At 39.1% G+C, this 18,309-nt stretch overlaps 1 protein-coding gene across 6 annotated transcripts in view; it reads right to left on the bottom strand.

The window, feature by feature from the left end:
• Positions 1-8,269: 8,269 nt before the first annotated feature.
• LOC130355834 (S100P-binding protein-like) overlaps positions 8,270-18,309 on the bottom strand; it is a 103,779-nt gene continuing 93,739 nt past the window's right edge. For all 6 annotated transcript variants that reach the window (XM_056556562.1, XM_056556558.1, XM_056556559.1 and 3 more), the window contains exons 4-6: positions 12,729-12,826; positions 11,565-11,649; positions 8,270-8,673 (exon numbers count right to left, since the gene is read on the bottom strand). In XM_056556562.1, the coding sequence (XP_056412537.1) occupies positions 8,523-8,673; positions 11,565-11,649; positions 12,729-12,826 (334 nt within the window). In that variant the 3' untranslated portion in view covers positions 8,270-8,522. The remainder of the gene's footprint in view (positions 8,674-11,564; positions 11,650-12,728; positions 12,827-18,309) is intronic.

Raw genomic sequence — 18,309 nt, 5'->3', positions numbered from 1 at the left:
CTTACAGCGCGCACAGCTGCACCAGGTATTTAATTCTTATAGAACTTGTTTGATTGGTCGATATCATATATATACTTCCGTTTACCCTCCATATGACACTCCCTGAGGAAGCGAGTGAGCGAAACGACGTAGGGGTAGGCTCCTGACCTGTGTAAGTACAGCAGGGTGTCAGTTGGCTAGGTGCATGGACAGTCTTACATGTTTAATCCAACTTTTTTCAGGGACAACCGATGCTCCAACTTTCACTGAGGTGGTTTGTTTCCCCTCAGATTTGTATGGGTAACATCCTTGTCTCCCTGTTTTTGTACTGCCGATAGCACCGGGCAAATGATACTATACTAGCTATACTTCTTCATATGTCCTTCTTGTTTACATTAGTGTACTGGGTTTACTTAGGCACTTCTAGGTGAATTCTTTATATATATACATGTACTGTGGCTTGTTTTTAGTCCACTTTTCATTAAGTATTGTATACCTATATTTATGTGCCATTCCATGTACCTATTGGATATTTAATATCTGTGTTCGGAGTCGTTTTCTTTCTAACTGCTGCTGATTTTTTATCATGTTTTATCCTATTTGATTATAATAAAGATTTATATTTACTCATAATATTGTGTCAGTTTGGTGCATTCATTCTGTTTTTGGTAAACAGTAGAATGATGCTTTACCAAAAAGCTCTATCTTGGTCTCATCTGTCCATAAGACCCAGAAGGATTTTGGCTTACTCAAGTTCATTTTGGCAAAATGTAATCTTGCTTTTTTATGTCTCAGTGTTAGCAGTGGGGTCCTCCTGGCGCTCCTGCCATTGCGTTTCATTTCATTTAAATGTCGACGGATAATTCGCACTGACACTGATGCTCACTGAGCCTGCAGGACAGCTTGAATATCTTTGGAACTTGTTTGGGGCTGCTTTATCCCCCATCCTGACTATCCTGCGTTGACATCTTTCATAAATTTTTCTCTTCCATCTACGCCTTGATAATGTTGCGCACTGTGGACAAAGGCAAATCTAGATCTCTGGAGACGGACTTGTAACCTTTTATCTTGTTGATGTTTTTTGGTTCCTCTTTCTGTTGTCCATGCTTATTGTGGCACACACAGACATAACAATGCAAAGACTAAGTGAATTTCTCTCCTTTTTATCTGCTTTCAGGTGTGATTTTTATATTGCCCACACCTGTTACTTGCCCCAGGTGAGATTAAAGGAACATCACATGCTTGACACAATCTTATTTTTCCACAATTTTAAAAGGGTGCCAATAATTTTGTCCATATATATGCATAAATTTTTCGACCAAGTATGCTGCTGCAACCTTCTTTTTTTGTTATATATATATAGACATATCTATATGCCATATGTCATATATATATATATGTATTTGTCATATGTATATATATATATATATGTGTGTGTGTATTAGTCATATATATATGACAAATACATATATATATATATATATATATATATATACAGTGTGGGGATCAAAAGTTTGGGCACCCTAGGTAAAAATCTGTATTAATATGCATAAAGAAGCCAAGGAAAGATGGAAAAATCTCCAAAAGGCATCAAATTACAGATTAGACATTCTTATAATATGTCAACAAAAGTTAGATTTTATTTCCATCATTTACACTTTCAAAATAACAGAAAACAAAAAAAATGGCGTCTGCAAAAGTTTGGGCACCCTGCAGAGTTAATATCTTGTACTGCCCCCTTTGGCAAGTATCACAGCTTGTAAAAGTTTTTTGTAGCCAGCCAAGAGTCTTTCAATTCTTGTTTGAGGTATCTTTGTCCATTCTTCCTTACAAAAGTCTTCCAGTTCTTTGACATTTCTGGGCTGTCTGTCATGCACTGCTCTTTTAAGGTCTATCCATAGATTGTCAATTATGTTGAGGTCAGGAGATTGTGAAGGCCATGGCAAAACTCTTGATGTAATCCCCCGTGGATTTCGAGGTGTGTTTAGGATCATTATCCATTTGTAGAAGCCATCCTCTCTTTAACTTCAGCTTTTTCACAGATGGCATCAAGTTAGGATCCAAAATTTGCGGAAATTTTATTGAATTCATTTTTCCTTCTACTCGTGAGATGTTGCCTGTGCCACTGGCTGCAATACAACCCCAAAGCATGATTGATCCACCCCCATGCATAACATTAAATTCTGTTCCCCTTCTTCTCCAAATGTACCTTTGCTCATTCCGGCCATAAATTTCAATTTTAACCTCATCGGTCCACAGAACTTGTTTCCAAAATGCATCAGGCTTGTCTATATGTTCATTTGCAAAGTTCAAATGCTGATTTTTGTGGTGAGGACGTAGAAGAGGTTTTCTTCTGATGACTCTTTCATGAAGACCATATTTGTACAAGTATAGTGGAATAGTGTACCACAACTCCAGTGTCTGCCAGATCTTTCTGGAGGGATTGTGCAGTCAAACATGGGTTTTGAATAGTTTTTCTCCCAATCCTGCGAGCTGTTCTGTCTGATATTTTTCTTGGTCATCCAGATCTTGCTTTAACTTCCACCGTTCCTGATGACTGCCAATTCTTAATGACATTCTGATCAGAGGATATGGACATCTGAAAACGTTTTGCTATCTTCTTATAGCCTTCTCCAGCTTTGTGAGCTTCAACTATTTTCAATTTCAGATTTCTAGACAACTTCTTAGAAGAACCCATGGTGCTGATTGTTGGGGCAAGGTCAGATGAGTCTGGGCATTTAAAATCTTTGAGATTGACATCACCTGGTCTTCCCAGATGATGATTGAGAACAATCCATGACACTGGCAGGTCTCAGCTTTGCAAAGGGGGCAGTGCATGCTATAAATTCTGCAGGGTGCCCACACTTTTTCAGATGCCATTTTTTTTCTGTTATTTTGCAAGTGTAAATGATGGAAATAAAATCTAACTTTTGTTGACATATTATAAAAATGTCTAATCTGTAATTTGATGCCTTTTGGAGATTTTTCCATCTTTCCTTGGCTTCTTTATGCACATTAATACAAATTTTTACCTGGGGTGCCAAACTTTTGATCCTCACTGTATATGACACATATATATATATATATATATATATATGTATGATAAATACATATATGTATTTGAGATATATATATATGTGTTTGTATATATATATATATATATATATATATATATACAATCTAAAAAATTCCAATGGCGCAGCACTCCAATAAAAAAAGGTGCATTTATTCACACGTCTCAATACAGCAAACTTTCTGCTCCTTTGGAGCCATTTTCAAGCCTGGGAGCAGAAACATTGCTGTATTGAGACATGTGTGAATAAATGCACCTTTTTTTATTGGAGTGCTGCGCCATTGGAATTTTTTTTTTTGGAACCCTGATCAGGTTTTGGACGCTGGCACCCTTCTTACTGATGAACAGAGCTGTGCTGCAACTTTTTTCTATTTTCTCTCTCATATATATATATATATATATATATATATATATCCATATCTCTCTCTCTCTCTCTCTCTCTCTATATCTATATTATATATATATATATATATATATATATATATATATATATAAATCATATATGTGTATATCCTCTTAAGGACGCAGGGCGTACCTGTACGCCCGGTTTACAACGCGGGGTCACACCATGACCCCGTCATAGCGGGTCGGTCCCGGTGGCTAATGAAAGCCGGGACCCTGGGCCAATAGCCTGCGGCACCGATCATTGTGCCGTGCGCTATTAACTCTTTAGACACAGCATTCAAAGTTAATCTCCACAAAAATACTCTCCTGGCAGATCAGTCGAGCTGATCAGGACCATCATGGTGAAATCGTGAAGTCCCAATCAGCTAGAATGCGAGCGGAGGGTCTGTTACCTTCCTCCGGCGCGTCCGATTGGCGATTGATTGCTCCAAGCCTGAAATCCAGGATTGAGCAATCAACTGCCAATAACACTGATCATTGCCATGTTAATTACATGGCAGTGATTTGTGTAGAAGATCAGTGTGTGCAGTATTATAACTATTAGAGGGGGCTATAACACTGCAAAAAAAAAAAAAAAAAGCGTGAAACAAAAAGTTAGTAAAGATCATTTAAACCCTTCCCTAATAAGAGTAAGAATCCCCCCCCCTTTTGCAATAAAAAAAGAAAAAAGTGGTGTAAATAAAAATAAACATATGTGGTATTGCCACGTGCGGAAATGTCAGAACTATAAAAATATATAATTAATTAAACCGCACAGTCAAAGGCGTTTGGTCACTTTTTATATCATGAAAAAATGAATAAAAAGCGATCAAAAAAACTGATCAATACAAAAATGGTGCCGCTAGAAATTTTAGATCACGGCACAAAAAATTAGCCCTCATACCACCCCATACACGGAAAAATAAAGTTATAGAGGTCAAAATATGACAATTTTAAACGTATTCATTTTCGTGCATGTAGTTATGATTTTTTCCAGAAGCAAGACAAAATCAAAACTATATGGGGGAGATTTATCAAAACCTGTCCAGAGGAAAAGTTGATGAGTTGCCCATAGCAACCAATCAGATCGCTTCTTTCATTTTCAAAAGGGCCTCTGAAAAATGAAAGCAGCAATCTGATTGGTTGCTATGGGCAACTCAGCAACTTTTCCTCTGAACAGGTTTTGATAAATCTCCCCCTATATGTAGGGTATCCTTTTAATCATAAGGACCTACAGAATACCGGAAAATGCAATGCATAGAAAAGGAAGCCCCTAAAATTAACAAAACTGCATTTTTTTGTGTATGTGTATTATTATTTTTTCGCTCACACAGCAGACAGATGAATGAAGAACAGGAAATAGGAGGGAAAGACCTTAAATAAATAATGAAACCACAGCCAATTAAGGTCAAACCACTTGACCTATATTCCTTTGATGTTCTATTACCTATTGGCCTTAATTGGCTGTAGTCTCATTCAATTAACCTTAATTTGCTCCAATTAGAGCAGCTACTTTATATTTCAAAACTTTCTTTCTTCCATTCATACGGTCCCAGGGACTCCCTGACGGTCCCCGCTGCAACCACTGTGATTGCAAGCAGGGACAACTGGAATTCAAGAATTACAACTTCCATCTCCCAGATTTTTCACATATATAAAAAGTTAATCCCACATCCATGGTTACATATTCCCTTCTACAGTTTACAGCAACAAAAAAGTCCTTTCCATCCTACTGAAATTATAGCTCCCGTCCAGGTCTTCACGAATATGCAGAGAAACAAAGAGTTTTGCAATAATTTGTCATTTAAAACCAGCTCATATTGTATAATTACAATGACATTGTCCTTCCCAATTACATTAAATACATACAGAATTGTCCCGGTCACCTGCCGCCGCAAATTACAATTTGAAGTATCTTTGATTTCTGATAGAAGACCTCTGTAAATGTATGGATTTTTGGTAAATTAGGGAAACTCAGCCTTTTTTTGCCTACTGTATTATACATATTACTGATGTCCCTGTCCTCGTCTCGTCTCTGACCCCGCAATTATTCATGGCAGCTCATCTAAATGCCCGAAAAAATGTAATAAAATATATGGGGCTAAAAAAGTAAAAGTGAAATTTTTTTTTTATGATTTAGAACAAAAACTAGAAAAAAAAATTATGAACTGCACACCTCATTCATATTTAATATTGAGTGCAGAATTTTCTGTTCCCTGCCCACTCCCGAAAATTAAAGGACAAAAAAAAAAAATGTTAGTCAATTTTTTAAATCGGGATCAGTTTATGTGGGCGGGCAGGAACCTACAAATGTAGCAGACAATAAAAATTTAGAAAGGGGCCATATATTTTTGATAAATTTTTTATTTATTAGTAATGTATTTTAATAGTGTTTAATAAAGTGTGTGTTTAACTTTTTTTCTCTATTTTTAAAATTTTTAAGGTAGTACTACTACTCCTAGCATGGAACAGACTGTTACATGATGGGAGCTGTAGTACCTGTACTAATTGACAGATCGCCCCAGGTGTCACTCCTGACACCTGATGCGATCATCCTATCTATTGCAGAGATGGAGCAGCTTTCTCCTGCACTCGAATCTCTGCACTATACTCCGGCTGGCCAGTGTTGTGAACAGAATTCACATCACAATCATATTTCCCGCAGAGAGCTGCGATTGGCCAGATGGTTCCAGCCAATCACAGCTCTTTGCGGGAAATATGAATATTAGGTATATATACGGCATATACTCATTCTACAGTGGGAACAGAGAAGAGTGGCCGGCCGGCCGCCCGCATCTATACATTATACAGAACGATCGCAGCGGGTGTCAGGAGTGACACCCGCTGTGATCCTACCTTACCCGCAGGTACTACTACTCCCAACATGGAGCACACTTCTCAATTCTGGGAGCTGTAAAACCTGCATTAATAGACAATTTGTAGCAGGTGTTAGAAGTGACACCCGCTGCAATCTGTCTATTAATGCAGGTACTACAGCTCCCAGCATGAAGCAGAGTGTGCTCCATGTTGGGAGCAGTAGTACCAGCAGTTAAGGACAGTTCACAGCGGTGTCACTCCTGACACCCGCTGCGATCGTCCTATCTATTGTAGAGATGCGAGCGCAGGAGAAAGCCGTTCGAATCTATACATTATACAGGACGATCGCAGCGGGTGTCGCCAATGAAGAAAATTGTTATTTCAAACCGAGTCGAAGTTCGGTCGGAACCAAGTCGAATTTGTCCGATTCGATTCCCTCATCTCTAAATATTACCTAGGTAAAGCATATCAATTAGCCCTGCAGATATATAATGGGTGTTATTGTCCATGGAAAAAATCTTTACACCCTTCAATGAAATCACACATGTTAATGCATTTTACAAAGCACTGGATCTAATAACCCTTAATGCTATGTCATTTGTTTATGCAATATAGTATATATTTTAATGCACTTACCCTAAAATTATATTGTAGGGATTGCAAAATGTCTATATTGCTAGTCTGTATATGCCTGAATAGTGTATATGTCAGTTTATATTCTCTAACTCAGGATTAATCCATGAACTGGTTTTCAGTCTCTTGCTAGATAATCTGCTAGGATTACAGTGTATCTGAAATCAGATTTTATATCAATATTAAATCGTCAGTATATAGAGGGGGATGGGTCAGCCAAGGACATCCAGTCACCTCTGTGCTTAAGTAAAACCTTGCAGGTTGTTTGTAATTATTTGTTAATTATTTAAGATTATTATATGCACACAAAAAAATAACACATAGGCCAAATAAAATGAGATAAAATTGACCAATGTAATGACCATTAACCCTTTATATACCATTTGAGAAGTCTCACCCACATTTAGCAACCAATTTCAAATAAACCATGGTGCACCTAGAAATGCAATCTTCTAGTGACCTATTTGTGCACTGAAACTGTTGGTCGAGCTGCAAATGTAATATTCAAACGAAATATACAATGCAGCATCCTAGTATGAGCTAGTGGAGGTGATGCATGGGCAGGTGCCGATTCTCTTGTGACAGATGGTAGGGACAGATTGGCAAATGCAAGTGGTATTCCATATTAAATTCAAGCCAGAGAAAATCCCCCAGATGTGTTCCTAGAGAGATAGTAAGATGACTCCTGCAAATAACATGCACCAGAATAAGGATCTGTTTTTCCACAGAACACCCACTCTTGCACACTGACCTAAAAAGGTTTATATAGACATGAAGTATTTGGATTCCTATTAGTGCTGCTTCGATGTTCACATATATATGCAGATACTGCAACAATAGGACATAATTCCCTCTGTAAAAAATGCTAGGACTAAACGCCCAAGGGGAAATATAGTACATGAAAGCTTTCTGTATCACTTTGAGACATGCAGAGACCAGAACATGCTAGAATCCTCTATTGTGTATTACCGCTGTATTATCTGCCAACCGCTCCGGCAGAGTGGTGCATTCATAGTAATCTTGGTTTTGATTTTAATCCTGCATGAAGTGGGTGGGAAAGCAGGGGGAATGATTTACAGCAAACTCAATTCCAATTCATAAATCTCTCCTAAACCGACGTAATCCAAGAACCACAGCCAAGCCTAGCAGAGAGGAGAGAAAAAGGTGAATAATGGAAAGAGAAACAGAAAGAGGACAGATGGGTTTCTAAGAAAAATTGGAAAAAATTGACAGTGGCAAAAAACAAAAAAATTAAATTAAAAAACAACAAGATTCATATTGGATGACAATTAAAGAAAACAGTATGAAATATACCATAACACATCAAACTGACTATTTGGGTGGGACAGCAGAATCAGTTAACTATTCAGACGCAACTGAGAAAATTTAAATTTTATTATTAGAACTGAGCAGCTGATCCAAAAGATACATACAACAGTCATAAAACTCCTCATAAAAACAAAAACATAGGGCTTAATATATAAAATGACCCCAAAATGTCATACAGTGAAAAATATGATCTAACTCAGGACATCACAACAGGTGACACCTGCTGATTGTGTAAACATTTCCGTTCAGTAGATAAACTTTTAAAGGTAAAAAGAACAAAACAAAGTACATAAACATCTGTATAAAGTCAAGAACTGAAAGGCAGAGCTCCAGGAATTGGACTTCTTTTGAATGTTGCTGGAATGCTTGTAAAGCGTTCAGTAGACCCGCCATTTTTTGTCACCCACTGACTTAAGCTGCAACGTTTTAATTGCTTCTTTCCAACCCGAGGGTGATTCCTAAAGACATTATACAAAATAATGTCAGTGAACAGTGATACGCAAGTGCCAATAAGAAACAAATCACATTTTACCAATCACATGACGCTGACAATGTCACATCTTAATCACATTATGTTGACAATGAGGGAGTCTTCTCAAAATCTGTGCAGAGGAAAAGTGAAGCAATCTACTAAAGCAACCAATCATATCACTCATTTGTCAGAGGATTAATTTTTTTTTTTTTTTTTTTAAAGAAAAATCAATCAATCAGATTGGTTGCTTGGAGTAACTGCACCACTTTTCCGCCAAACAGGTTTTTATAAATCTCCCACAAAATGTTTTTTGAAGAATAAGCCAGTAAATCTCATACAAGGGGAAGAGGATAAAGGTTTCTGTAACCAGAAAAAGGAGAGTGGTCCTGCTGTGCCAATCAGAATTCATGAGAAATATGGGAGGAAAACACTACTCGCCTGCACACTTCCCAGAAACTTGGAGCACAAATTAGAGCTTAACTGTAGCTGTAAACTCACTAATAATATTACATACACTCATTAAGAAAATCTAGGTTATCCATTTTAAATCTTTATGTCATTTGCATACGATAAGTAGGAGTCTTAACTGTTTATTTTTACATAACCCCAATAGACTTTAAAAAGGAAAACAAAGGGCAGCTTTAAAAGGGGTACCGTGGAAAACCATTGTTTTAAAATCAACTGGTGGCAGAAAGTTATGCAGATTTGTAAATTACTTCTGTTTAAAAATATGAATCCTTCCAGTACTTACCAGCTGCTGTATACTACAGAGGAAGTTGTATAATTATTTACAGTCTAACCACAATTCTCTCTGCTGACACCTCTGTCCATTTCAGGAACTTTCCAGAGTAGGAGAGGTTTGCTATGGGGATTTGCTCCTACTCTGGACAGTTCCTGAGATGGACAGAGGTGTCAGCAGAGAGCACTGTGGTCAGACAGAAAAGAAACAAGAAAAACTGTTGCCAGGTCTTTAGTCCTCAATGCTCACACATACATTTTTTTTTTAGTTCTTCCGATATATTTTCTATGGGACTGAGGTCAGGGCTTTGTGATGGCCACTACATTACCTCTACTTAATTCTCCTTTAAGGTATGTTCACACTGAGAAATTGAAGGAAATTCGTCAGATCTGCCATCTTCTGTGTGGTGTGGAATTGGCACGGAAATGGTGCAGAATTTGAAGAGGAACAAAAAATGCTGTAAGCCCAAGTTCAGACACTTTGTGTTTTTATTTGTAAGGAAAATTCTTCATCAATTTGGTGTAATTTCTGCTTTATAATTATTTTGTCAGAAAAAAATAGTTTGACTTCATGGGCTTTTACCTGCGGATTCTGCCAGAAGAATGAACATGGTACAAGTTAGCATTAGAATTTTATCTGCAGAAATTCCTCAGTGTAAACAGAGTATAGGGAAGACCATTAAAGTCAATGAAACTTTCATTTAAAGGGGTACTCCGGTGAAAACCTTTTTTCTTTTAAATCAACTGGTGGCAGAAAGTTAAACATATTTGTAAATTACTTCTATTAAAAAATCTTAATCCTTCCAGTACTTATTAGCTGCTGAATGCTACAGAGGAAATTTCTTTCTTTTTGGAACACTGATGACATCACGAGCACAGTGCTCTCTGCTGACATCTCTGTCCATTTTAGCAACCGTGCATAGCAGATGTATGCTAAGGGCAGCATCGTGACTCAGTGGTTAGCACTGCTGCCTTGCAGTGCTGGGGACTTGGGTTCAAATCCCACTAAGGACAACAATAAATAAAGCGTTATTATTATAATAACGTCAGCAGACAGAACTTTGCTCGTGATGTCATCAGAGAGCATTCCAAAAAGAAAAGAATTTCCTCTGTAGTATTCAGCAGCTAATAAGTACAGGAAGGATTAAGATTTTTTAATAGAAGTAATTTACAAATCTGTAACTTTCTGCCACCAGTTGATTTAAAAGAAAAAAGGTTTTCACCGGAGTACCCCTTTAAGAAGGAAATGGAACAAACAAAAAAAAAATAAAAAACTGGTGCAGAATTATGCAAGTAAATTCCTTGTCAATTCCTCAGTGTGAACATACCGTTAGGGTTTCCCCTGCAGAAAATCACTCAAGACAATGGGTAGCAACATAATTCAGAGTGGAAAATCCGCAATTGGAATTTCCGCTGCAGAATTATGTACGTGTGAACTTGTTACCAGTTTTATGCTGTCAGCCTTGACGGACTGATCTCTCTCTATACACAGAGAGATCTAACAAGGCCAGTGGGGCAGGGAGAAGACACTGGGGATGGCCCCAATCACTGAGCCCTGTTTCTGATTGGGGTTATTACTAGGATTCATTTTAAATGTGGCACCATACATCACTGTAGTACGGGAGCCTATCCCAGTTTCATGCTGCCTGTGGTTCCTTTTAATTTGCCAAAACTTAGGAATTATTGAGAATATTGCCCATTTTAAAGACCTGTTTGCATCAGTGCTTTAACTTCCTGGCAGGTCAGATGTTGCTTCAATATCGCTACATAATTTTTCTTTTGCAGTCCCTTCTGCAGCAAAGTATCACCACCCCCACAACATGTTGCCAGTCCCATGCTTCCTATCTGGGATGGTGGTCTTAGGCTTGCAAGTCTTCCCTTTTTCCTCTATAAATAAAGATGTTCATTATGGCCAAACAGTTTCATCAGATCAGTTCAAACATTTCACCAAAAAAGTAAGATCGTTGTCCCCTATTGCAGTTTTTCAAGGTAATATATTTTTTTTTTATTCTTTTTATTTTGTCCTAAATGACATTACTAGGAGGGACCTGGTTTACTTTCAAAACAGATGACTTCCACTGGTCACTAAACAACAGCCAAATTGATCTTTGGCACAAGCTGAATGTTTTGCTTGAATACCTTTTGGTATAATCTGATGGGTGCTGCCAGTTCTGATTCTCTCGACCGATCTGGTTCTGCAGCGAGGCCAGTTCATAAAGAGGATCTGTACAACAGATGCAGGGAAAGTCAGATGCAAGCAACTTAAAATCCAGTATATATGTTAACAGTTCATATGTTATCTGTGTAAAATAAATATATATGAACACTGGGAGTCCAACCAGTGGAATGCCGAACCATCTTTAGAACAGTAGTCCCCAAGGGCCCATTGTAAATGGAGTAGCAGTATGTGACTTCTGTTCCATTCACTGCTATGGGACAGATTGTGCTTAGGCTGGGTTCACATTTGAGCCTCCGATGCACAGATAGGATTTCAGAAGCTCTAATCGGCTCAAAATTATTATAATTTTTTTTTTTTTTAAATCAACTGGTGCCAGAAAGTTAAACATTTATATAAATTACTTCTATTTAAAAAGCTTAACCCTTCCAGTACTTAGCTGCTGTATGTTCCAGAGGAAGTTCTTTTCTCAGTGCTCTCTGCTGACACCTATGTCTGTTTCAGGAACTGCAAAAAGCAGGATAGGTTTGCTATGGGGATTTGCTCCTGCTCTTGACAGTTCCTTGAGACAGACAGAGGTGTTAGCAGAGAGCACTGTGGTCAGACAGAAACGAAATTTAAAAAGAAAAGAACTTCCTCTGGAGCATACAGCAGCTGATAAGTACTGTAAGGGTTAGGATTTTTAAATAGAACACTCTAAGAACAAAGTTATAAAATGGTTGGGGATCGCCGTGGACAGACATGTCAAATATTTTGGTGGGGTCTTTGTGCTCAGATTGCTTAGATATAGCAAGAGAAAGCACATATCAGCACACCTTACTCCCTAGCTTGGTGCTTACTACAACTCACTGCAGGGTACAGACTCCATAGACTATAATGGAGCCCATCTCCTGCACTAAGTGGGAGCAAGAGTCAAGCACTTCTTCTGCATGCCAACCCCTCAGACCAACACCATTAATGCAAAGATGATTACTATTGCAATGCACCCATACTTTTGGCTGGTGTTTGAAGTATTTATAAGCAAGAAAAATACTTTTTTCCCATGTACAATAAACACTTAACAATAAGCATATTAGATAAAAGCATTGTCTTACAAGCACTTCTTTATACACAGGGTGTTTTATTACCTTCTAAGTTACATTCTCCTTGTGAATCAATGTGCATCAAAACCTTATTAAAATAGATGTTCTTCATTGTCTCCAATTCACACTCTGATAGTACTTCTCTAAAGCAAACAATGAAAAAAAAAAAGTATGAGAACTAGTTTAGTTAAGAAGGCTCTGATCAGGTAAGACACAAGTTTCCCAGTCGGTTTTAAAACCAATGTTTTTAAATCGTTTTACAGGATTTAAAAACATATGACTGCTTTTGTGTCACGCCTGTCCTTTGGTTTTGTATAGCATTATTTCCAAGCTTCATTCAACGGAACCAAGCTGCCATACTAGACACAAATCATGGGGAGGGGGTGTGGTCTGGAGCACAAACTAAGCAGTCGCATGCGCAAAGAGCTCCCCCTCAGGGGCCATGATTTCAGTATCCTGACCCTTTTTCTGTTACCCTTCACCTCACTAACTTGCTGCAGATATGAGGAAGATGGAGACCCCCACAGGGAAAAACAATCAATGAGTATGCCAATCAATGAGTATGCCAGAAAGGAGAACCAAGTTGAGGGCCAAATTGGCACAGGCACTCTTCTCAAACTTGGTTTTCGGCAGCAAGCTCCAGTGCTGGGGACATGGAAAAGGAGTCTACTGAGCCCACTCTCACGGCACAATTATTCACTGCTATCACCTCCTGCAAGACCAAACTCATGGACAAGTCAAAATTGACATGGGGCTGCATGCAGTCTCTTAAGAGGCCAAATGATTGGTTGCCATGGGCAACTTCACCACTCTTCCTCTACACAGGTTTTGATAAATCCCCCCCAGTTCTCTACTCTGGAGAAAACGGTCACTCTGTCACCTAACACCATTACCACACTGCAATGGAGTAGGAGCTGTGTAAACAGGTTGATGATCTGGAAAGCTAGCTACGCTAGCTAGGCAAAGGGCCAGGCGCCTGCAACTTGCAACATTTGTTGAGCAATGATTATGTGATCTCTTTCCAGGGTCTATGAGGGAGATTTAACAAAACCTGTCCAGAGGAAAAGTTGCTGAGTTGCTCATAGTAACCAGATTGCTTCTTTCATTTTTGAAAAGGCCTCTAAAAAAAAATGAAAGAAGCGATGTGATTGGTTGCTATAGGCAACTCAGAAACTTCTCCTCTGGACATATTTTGATAAATCTCCCCCAATGTATCAAATGTCTATTGAAGTCTTTCTTTGGCCCATTTGAGGCATTGTTTGCGCTGATTCATGGACTTCAGGGGCACCCTTCTTGGTTTTTGGATATTGAATCAAAGTTGATGTAAGGTACATGGCATGGTTTTTGTGGGAATTTTTCTTACTTGGCTGATATTAAACTGATAGGTCAGTAGGTCTACTATTGTAGGTTGTTGCTGAAATACCGAATTATCCACTCCCTGCCACTTCCTGGCTTTCCTCTGTGGGATTTTCTGCCAGATAGTTCATTCAGGTTTGGTCAGTTCTGCTACGAAGGTTCAGGAACAGCCAACAAGTGCTACAGTTTCAGAAGTCCTGGCACAACTCCAGGCTCCCAAAATCTGCCCACAGTCAAAGATCCTCAAGCCACCATGTCTGCACAGGTTATGAGAAATCTCCCGAATAATTTGCAGCAAACCCCCAGGGTAGGTTTACACATGCGTATTTTTTCTGCAGATATGCAGCAGATTTTGCTGCTCATTAGCTTTAATGGATAGCAAAATCTGCTATCTGCAGAATATTCACATGTGAACCCACCCTAAAACTGGATTCATCCGAGAATTTAAAATCCCCACTGAAGTAAAAAAAAAAAAAAAAAAGCTACAGCATTTCCAACACCAAAACAGATATGATGCAGATTTTAAATTCACTTCATTCAGGTCAACTTATGCATGAATTTTGTGCAGATTTTCTACGCAGCATAAAGATGAGAACATCTCACAGACAACTTAGTTCACAGGGCAGTGGAGCCTGACATGTTGGAATACAGCACTGCAGTACACTGGGGAGTCTTTCACTGACAATTTGGGGCAGATTTATCAAAACTTGAGTAGAAGAGTGGTGCAGTTGAAACCAGTCACATTGCTTCTTTCATGGTTCAGAGGAGTCTAAAAATAAACGAAGCAAATCTGATTGGTTTCTATGGGCAACTGTACTACTCTTCCTCTACACAGGTTTTGATAACTTTTTCCCTTTGAGTTATCTTTAGTTAAAGGGGTACTCCGGTGGAATTATTATTATTTTTATTTATTTTTAACTCAACTGGCTCCAGAGAGTTAAACATATTTGTAAATAGCCTAAAACCACTGGAGGGGGAGAGAGCACACTGTGTAGCTGAACATGCAGATATACGATACCGCTGGTATACACTGGCAGCCTCCGGACCCGATAAGTTACAAAGCAGCACCTGCGGGGTGCACACACTAGATGAAGTATCAAATAATACAGTAGAAAAGAGGTAGCGTGCACTCACCGCGGGTAAACAGCTGCAGGCCCAAGGTCCGGGATCACCACGGCATAGACGGAGATGGTAATGGGCGCTCAGAGGCTACGCCGGCTGTTTCGGACGTAGCTACGTCCGAAACAGCCGGCGTAGCCTCTGAGCGCCCCTTACCATCTCCGTCTATGCCGTGGTGATCCCGGACCTTGGGCCTGCAGCTGTTTACCTGCGGTGAGTGCACGCTACCTCTTTTCTACTGTAATATTTGTAAATAACTTCTGTTTAAAAATCTTAGTCCTTACGGTACTTAGCTGCTGTGTACTACAGAGGAAGTTATTTACTTTTTTAATTTATTTTCCCTCTAACCACAGTGCTCTCTGCTGACACCTCTGTCCATGAGAGGAATTGTCCAGAGCAGTATAGGTTTGCAATGGGGATTTTCTCCTGCTCTGGACAGTTCCTGACATGGACAGAGGTGATAGCAGAGAGCACTGTGGTCAGACTGAAAATAAATAATAAAAAAAAAGAACTTCCTCTAGAGCATAAGTACTAGAATGATTAAGATTTTTAAAAAGAATTGTGTGTGTGTGTGTGTGTGTGTGTGTGTGAAATAAGAAATCCTGGATCATGTCACCTATTCAGATCCAGTTAAGAAGTATGAACTCAGGCCACCAGCGAGCGACAAAAGGAGTGAGATTTGTCTAAAGCACGTTTTATTTTTTGGAAAGCTGTGGTAGAATGAAAATTACAGACTTCACTAAAGTAACCATTTTGACAATAAGGTTATACAGTGAAGGAAAAAATTATTTGATCCTTTGCTAATAGTGTGTGCTCACAACAAACATTTATTTATTTTCATTTTATTGAGATTAGAAGCACTCCCCTTAACCCCTTAAGGACCGGGACTCTTTCAATTTTGCACCTAAAAATCCATATGATGGCTTATTTTTTGCGCCACCAATTCTACTTTGTAAAGATCTACGGTGAAATGGAAAAAAAAATCATTGTGCGACAAAATTGAAAAAAAAACGCTGTTTTGTAACTTTCGGGGGCTTCCGTTTCTACGTAGTACATTTTTCGGTAAAAATGACACCTTATCTTTATTCTGTAGGTCCATACGATTAAAATGATACCCTACTTATATAGGTTTGATTTTGTCGTACTTCTGGAAAAAATCATAACTACATGCAGGAGTTTAAAAATGTCATCTTCTGACCCCTATAACTTTTTTATTTTTCTGTGTATGGGGAGGTATGAGGGCTTTTTTTTTGCGCCGTGATCTGAAGTTTTTAATGGTACCATTTTTGCATTGATAGGACTTATTGATCGCTTTTTATTCATTTTTAAATGATATAAAAAGTGACCAAAAATGCACTACTTTGGACTTTTGAATTTTTTTGCGCGCACGCCATTGACCGAGCGGTTTAATTAATGATATATTTTTATAATTCGGACATTTCAGCACGCGGTGATACCATATATGTTTATTTTTATTTACACTGTTTTTTTTTTTTATTGGAAAAGGGGGGTGATTCAAACTTTTAATAGGGGAGGAGTTAAATGATCTTTATTCACTTTTTTTTGCAGTGTTATAGCCCCCATAGGGACCTATAACACTGCATACACTGATCATCATTGATCACTGGTTTCTCATAAGAAACCAGTGATCAACGATTCTGCCGCAACGATTCTGCGATCGGACAGCGAGGAGGCAGGTAGGGCCCTCCCGCTGTCCTGTCAGCTGTTCGGGATGCCGCGATTAGCCGCGGCTATCCCAAACAGCTCGACTGAGCTAGCCGGCAACTTTCACTTTCGCTTTTAGCCGCGCGGCTCAGCTCTGAGCGCGCGGCTAAAGGGTTAATAGCGCGCGGCGCTGCGCGCTATTAGAGGCGGGTCCCGGCTTCACTATGACGCGGGGTTACTGTGTAACCCCGCGTTATATCCGGAGAGCAGGACCAAGGACGTACCGGTACGTCCTTGGTCCTTAAGGGGTTAAAGTTTACCTATTAGTTACATAGTTCATAGGGTTGAAAAAAGACCAGAGTCCATCAAGTTCAACCTATAACCCTAATGAGTCCCTACTGAGTTGGTCCAGAGAAAGACAAAAAACCCTCATGCTAGAGGTAAAAATTCCTTCCCGACTCCAAATATGGCGTCAGAATAAATCCCTGGATCAATGTTCTGTTCCTATAAATCTAGTATCCATAACCATCAATGTTATTATTCTCCAAAAATGCATCCAGACCCCTTTTACATTCTTTTACAGAGTTCACCGTGACCACCTCCTCAGGAAGAGAATTCCACAGTCTCACTGCTCTTACAGTAAAGAACCCCTGTCTGTATGGGTATAAATAGATCTCTGCAAGGTCTGTGCTGGTGTAGAAACCTTCTTTCCTCTGAACGTAGAGGATGCCCCCTTGTTATAGATACAGTCCTGGGTATAAATAGATAATGGAAGAGATCTCTGTACTGTCCCCTGATATATTTATACATAGTTATTAGGTCACCCCTAAGCCTTCTTTTTTTCTAAAACTAAATAACCCAAATTCTGCTAATCTTTCTGGGTACTGTAGTCCTCCTATTCCCTGTATTACTCTGGTTACCCGTTTTTGAACCCTCTCCAGCTCCACTATACCTTTCTTGTACACTGGTGCCCAGTACTGTACACAGTATTCTATGTGTGGTCTGACTAGGGATTTGTACAGCGGTAGAATTATTTCCTTGTCGTGGGCATCTATGCCCCTATTAATGCAATTGCACCCCATGATTTTATTTGCCTTGGCAGCAGCTGCCCGACACTGGTCACTACAGCTAAATTTACTGTTAACTAAGACTCCTATTCCACGTCAGTCGTCCCAAGTGTGCTCCCATATAATACAGAATCCCAACCAGGATTTTTCTTCGCCATGTGCATTACCTTACATTTATCAGTGTTGAACCTAATCTGCGACTTCTCAGCCCAAACCTCTAACCTATCCAGATCCATTTGTAACAGTGCACTGTCCTCTATTGGGTTTTCCGCTTTACAGCGCTTAGTATCATCTGCAAAGATTGCTACTTTACTAAGCAATCCCTCTACAAGGTCATTAGTGAATATTTTAAATAGAACAGGACCCAAAATGGACCCCTGTGGTACACCACTAGTAACAGTCACCCAATCAGAATAAGT

Source organism: Hyla sarda, chromosome 2 (assembly GCF_029499605.1).
Source record: "Hyla sarda isolate aHylSar1 chromosome 2, aHylSar1.hap1, whole genome shotgun sequence".
NCBI classification, from domain to species: Eukaryota; Metazoa; Chordata; class Amphibia; order Anura; family Hylidae; genus Hyla; species Hyla sarda.
Note: the sequence above shows the minus strand (reverse complement) of the source record. Positions and strands in the feature narration are given on the sequence as shown.